Below are 6,047 nucleotides of genomic sequence, written 5' to 3' on the forward strand. Positions count from 1 at the left end.
GTTTTTGTGGTAGTTTTTTCAAAAGAAAATTTTAAATGGTAGTTATTCGCAAAATTTCCTACAATTTGGTTGATAGTCGTTCTTTCGTAGAAATTTTATTCGATTTCTTGATTTTTTCTTTTACAAGTATAGATCTAAGAGCATTTTGATTTATTTTTCAAGAAATATTTAAAAGATTTTAGTAGTTTAGGAGAAAGAAAGTGGTAAAATTATGAGAAGAGAGAATTTTTAAATGTTAGTAAAGAAAACTAATTTATACGAGGAGAGAGAAAATATAGAAAACTAAAGGGAAGGGGTTGTAGGTATTACGGTAATTTTGTGGGGGGTGTCCAGCCCGAACCCGGTCCACCGAATGATTACCTCTCCTAAGGAGTGGTAAATTACTGCTACACTACACAACTCATTCAACAAATAGAAGAAAACCAAATCCGACACTGATCAAAAGCAGCCGTGAATCAATGACCGGCGTCGGAAGACAACGGTGGAAGAACAAACAAGCGTCGAAACGCTCAATCTTAATTTTCTCTCTCCTCATTCTCTCTCTCATCTTCTTCATCTTCTACCAAGAGATCTCCACTTTCATTCTTCCACTCTCCTCCAAATCTCTCTCCTCTCAATTCCCACAATGCGTCGCAAAAAGCGTCGAGAAATTCTTATGGTACGCCCCTCACAGCGGATTCAGCAATCAGCTATCCGAGTTCAAAAACGCTGTTTTAATGGCGGCGATTCTTAATCGGACTTTGGTTGTTCCTCCTGTTTTGGATCATCATGCTGTTGCGCTTGGTAGTTGTCCTAAGTTTAGGGTTTTGGAACCGAAGGAGCTTCGACTTGAGGTTTGGGATCATGCTATTGATTTGATTAAGGAAGGAAGGTTAGTTACATTGATCTTTGTTACTGATTTTGATGTTAGATTTGAATGTGATTTGTTGTTGTAGTTTTCAAGTTTACAAATGAAATTCAATGAATGTGAGTTTATAGGTTTTATTTTGTTGCATTTTTAACTTGTTTATTGTAATTATCAATAAAATTAGGCAGAATGGATGATTTTTAGGGGTTTCTGTAGTATTAATGATGCATAAGTTGATAAATGCCGCAAATTCATGAAAAACTAGCCTTGACTTGTTGTTTTAGAGGCTTATGGATGATTCCGGTTTGTCGGTCTCCAATTATGGCATTAGGAATGTCTTAATTGAAGCATGTTTGGAAGATGGTAATGGATGATGGTGATGAGAATGAATCAAGTATAACTTTGCGGGGAAGGTATCGTTTAAATGTCCATGTTAATGGAATCTCATGCCAAAACTTGTGGTTTTTTCATATAAATATTCATTACTATCCAGTAACACCTTCAATTGCTAATTGATGGTAATGAACATTATGAAGAAAAAGAAATAATTTAGGATGAACAAATTGGCAAAGGACTTCCTTTGCAATTCTAAATATAGATTAATTATCTTTAGTTATTACTTATTAATTCAGATTGTTAATTGAATTTTGATGAGAGACAATTGCATGTGTTTTTTTTATTTATATCTTTGAGCAGTTGATATGAGAGACATGAGTTGGTGTAACTAGGGTTTGGCCAAAAAAGAAGCAATGCTAAATACCATGACCGATCACCATCGATAAAAAAGAATCTTTCTAAATCACTTCGAGTCAGTGGGAGATTTGGGGAAAACCGAACCAAATGAGCCTGACCAACTTTTTAGCTTGGAAGATGGAATTATATGCCTGAAACCAAACTATCCAAATTTGACCAACATTGCACATTTGCACACTTTCTTTGGGATAATAAGTGTGTAGGCCTGCATAAAATTATCTTAGAATGGCTTCCTTCCTGCCTCCCATATAAACAGACAGCTGCCATCACTATTTATTTTATGCCTGAAACCAAATTACTTAAATTTGACCATCATTGCACACTTTGGGATAAAAAGCGTTTAGGCCTACCTAAAATTATCTTCCTGCCTCCCATATAAATGTACAGCTGCATCTCTATTTCCTTAAGAACAAATATGCTCACTTCTTTCTCTGATACCTACCAAATGAAACCTATGCAGGGGAGACTTAAAGGACATTTTGCTCAAAATTACTGAACCCATTTGAGTTAGGGTTACATACTTCCCAAAGTTTACTTTTTTTTTGGGCCATATAGATTTAATTCAAATTAAATCTATATGGATTAGATCAAGATCTGATCTACAACAGTCAAATAAGCTATTCAGCTGATTTTATTTTTTTCAGTTTTTATATTAATGGATTGGTTCAAAGTAGGCTTAAACTTTGGAATCCTATTCTCGACTTTCTCGTATCCCATATACAAACCTTAATATAGTTTTTTTTGGAATTTTTTTTTCTGTATACAGCTCCCTGACCTACCCTTTGCAAACAATTTATTGGAAAATCCTAAAAATTATTAACACTTTCCTTAAGTTTGTCTCTATTACCATCAAATTTTCTTGCATAAAGTTCTGATTCTTTTCTGAAGTAATTATTATGGAAAATGGCCAAAAAAAGTGGCTTTATTTTTATCAAAGTATTTAGGTCTTAAATTAAGTACAGAGTATAGGATTGCATTACTCAGTATCTAAATGGGATAAATCTGGATCCAGAATATCTTTCATTGGCTTTGGATTGATAATAACCCTGTCTTGATTTTACCTGCACATCTACCCCAGGAAAGTTCTTGTTCTGATTGATTAGAACATGACATAATGATAAACAAGGAATGGAAGCTTGAAGCTAGATTACCTGATTGTTTTTCCCTATAGACTTATTAATTGAACGTAGGAAAATTTATGGAGAGGGAGGATAAGAAATCCTATAAACGATAAAAGGATATTTTATGCTATGAGATAAATTTCACGCACTTTGTTTATCTGATTAGGACATTTAAGGGAAAAGCTATAGAAGTAACGGAGCCACAAGTTTTCTCTTTCCGTTTGCCTCTTGTGAGTAAACACCTAGACAAGCCCACTCTAATCCTATATAAAACATAACACTATGAGATGGCAATTAGTTCATACTCTTCATAGTGTATAAAACAAATGACTGCCAGTATCTTCAATACTGAAATGCATGACATGATCATCAGGAATACTTTATCTTTCTGTGTATATTTGTTAGGTAAGAGCAATATGAGAGCACAAAACAGCCTTCTTTTTCAACAGGTAGGGTCACTCTTTTTGTAACTGATAACCTTTCCTGGCTTCAAGAATAAGTGAATATGTACAACTTTCGTAGTATTGTACTGAAGAGTTGGACATAGATGCCTTCTTTGTGCTCATGTTCTCCATGATGCATATTATGCTCAAAGGTTTTGCTTCACTTTGTCAGACCTGCCTAGCTGCCAATCAAACATTTGGAGTTTAGGTATAGACTGATGTATGAACTATGAAGTATAATCTCTATGTTTATCGTTGCATTAATAAGGGATCTATGTTGTGCTGTATGACAGGGAAAAACAATCACTATTATTGTTTTTCTTCTCTAGTTTATGCTCACGTTCAAGATATAGAAATCTGAATTTTCTGGGTTGCTCTGCTGAAAGTACTAAGTCAATCATTGCTTTAGTGTTTTTTAAAGACACTGTGACGCAAAGTGTTAAAATGCTAGTGGAATTCTCATGTCTTATCATCTAATCTGCTTGATGGATTTTCTATGTACTGATAGATCTAGTTCCTGTTCTACGTTAACTAAGACTATGAATATTAATTTCACATGCTTTTGATAAGAACATTTGTTTTTATGTTTGGTTGGTTTGGTATTCTGTAATAGGGAACAATTGCTTGCAGCAAATGAAATACTGTCTTATATCTGAAATAAGCCAGATCTCATAGCTGGATTTGTAGCTATTGTTGTTGCAGATTAATTCTTCTTTCTTATTATCTTTTTTAAAAAAATCTAATTTTGTCATGTACACCTGCAGGTATGTATCCATGGCAGAGATTATTGATCTTTCTTCAGTATCTACTGTGGTTAAAACAATAGATTTCAGACATTTCATATCAATGTGGTGTGGTGTGGGCTTAGATTCTCTTTGCTCAGATGACCCCAATATCCAGACTTCTTTGATGAGTGATCTGAAGAAATGTGGGTCTTTTCTATCTGGATTTCATGGTAATGTAGATACATGTTTGCATGCTATTGATGTAGATTGCAGAACTACAGTCTGGACATATCAAGAGAATGATTCAGATGGGGGTTTGGATTCCTTTCAGCCTGATGAACAACTCAAAATAAAAAAGAAAATTTCATATGTTAGGCATCGACGAGATGTGTATAAAAGTCTTGGGCCTGGTTCTGAAGCTTATTCTTCAACTGTGCTTGTGTTTGGAAGTTTATTCACTGCTCCATATAGAGGTTCACAGCTTTACATTGACATTAAAGAATCTCCAAGAGACCATAAAATTCAATCCTTGCTTGGTAAGATTGATTTTATGCCATTTGCTCCAGAAATCATTAATGCAGGAAAGGAGTTTGTCCAAAAGAACATCAGAAAACCGTTTCTTTGTGCACAACTAAGGTTGTTAGATGGGCAATTTAAGAATCACTGGAAGGGAACCTTTTCAGTGCTTAAGCAGAAGGTTGAAGCTTTAAAACAGAAGGGCTCTCTCCCTATTCATATCTTTGTGATGACTGATCTTCCCAGAAGTAATTGGAGCAGCTGTTACCTGGGAGACTTGGCCAGCAATGCAAAGTTGTTCAAACTTCATGTCTTGAGTGATGGAGAGGAGGTTGTGAAAAGAACTGCAAGTAAAATTGCAGCTACATTCGATGGCACTAAGGTTAGCCATTGCTCTCGTCAGCCACTTGATGTTCTTCTTTACATAGAGGAGACTGTTTGTAGCTGTGCTTCCCTGGGTTTTGTTGGGACAGCTGGGTCTACAATTGCAGAAAATATAGAGATGATGAGAAAGAACAGCGTCTGTTTAAATTCTGATGAGATTGCAGTGTGACTCCATATATTGAGAAGCAATCTTTAATTGTTGAACGTTGCCTATCAAATTGATTCACTCTCTCATGAGACTCTAGTCTCAGTGGCTACTGCAAGCTGACTAGCCTGTGTCTCTCTTTGCTGGATTCCTGGAAATTAAGCATGGTGTGCAACGGATAAATTCATGAAGCCCGGTGATTGCTGCAATGGTGTGCAATAATTACATGTAAATCTTTTTGTCAATAAAAGTTGAAGTAGAAAATTTTGGGAAACTGATGTCAGTTTCCATGAAGCAGGCTGTTTACTGTTGGAACTGGATCCACAATCATTGCAGTTACAGTTGTCCAACTATCTGGGAAAGCTGAAAGTTGTTGATCAGAGACTCAGAGTTGTGCAAGTTTGAGTGAATAGCACGGTCTTCTTTTGCTTCCTATTAAAGTATGCATAATGCAATCTTAAATTGTTTCCATTATATTCTCTGTGGTTTTTTTGGCGTCGTTTTACTTGTTGCTACCTAGTCATTTAAAGTAGTGGCCTGTATGGTTGTAAGGCTATGATGTTAAAAGCTAACTGACCAAAGACCCCGACTTGAACCAGATCAAGAATGGACCTGACCAAAGTAGAGAAAATGGTGACCTTAACACGGCCCAACTTAAAAATCAACCCGACTCCTGACTCCCGAGTGGCTTGAGAATTCCAGACCATAACCTAAACTTGACCTAACTTGAATACAACCCATATTTGACTCGACTCACTCGAGAATGCCCCAAACCCAAATTAAACTTGACTCGTTATTCATAGGACTCAATCATCCAACCTGAATTAAACTCAACCCGAAGTTGCAACTAAAAAATCGGAGGTAGTATATCTTGTAATATGCTAAGAGAGTAAAAGTTGGTAACTTGGTATCATGTGATCATGCCTTAGTGATTAATTTTTTTTTTATTTTTTTTTTATTTTTTTATTTTTTTTTTTTTGTGTTACGCATCCTAACAATTAATGATTTTTTGTCCAAGGGGATGAGAACACATTTAGACGTGTGCTACCATGAGGAAGTCTAAATGAAGTGTTGATATGCATGAGTAATGCATAACACTTGATGAAGTGTTAG

General features: G+C 35.6%; 1 protein-coding gene across 1 annotated transcript; it reads left to right on the plus strand.

Annotated features, from left to right (window-relative positions):
- Positions 1 to 345: 345 nt before the first annotated feature.
- Positions 346 to 5,374, plus strand: LOC145637906 (O-fucosyltransferase 30-like). Its single transcript, XM_081688909.1, has 2 exons — positions 346 to 871; positions 3,929 to 5,374. The coding sequence occupies exons 1-2, from the start codon at positions 459 to 461 to the stop codon at positions 4,956 to 4,958; spliced, it is 1,443 nt and encodes a 480-aa protein (XP_081545035.1). The 5' UTR covers positions 346 to 458; the 3' UTR covers positions 4,959 to 5,374.
- Positions 5,375 to 6,047: the final 673 nt, after the last annotated feature.

Source organism: Chenopodium album, chromosome 7, assembly GCF_948465745.1.
Source record: "Chenopodium album chromosome 7, dcCheAlbu1.1, whole genome shotgun sequence".
Classification (NCBI taxonomy): domain Eukaryota; kingdom Viridiplantae; phylum Streptophyta; class Magnoliopsida; order Caryophyllales; family Amaranthaceae; genus Chenopodium; species Chenopodium album.

What these genes read in the sequence shown, in the direction of transcription:
- LOC145637906 (XM_081688909.1), top strand. Translation starts at nt 459, where the DNA reads ATGACCGGCGTCGGAAGACAACGGTGGAAGAACAAACAAGCGTCGAAA. An exon ending in GATTTGATTAAGGAAGGAAG is followed by an intron (nt 872 to 3,928) that starts GTTAGTTACATT and finishes GTACACCTGCAG; the next exon opens with GTATGTATCCATGGCAGAGA.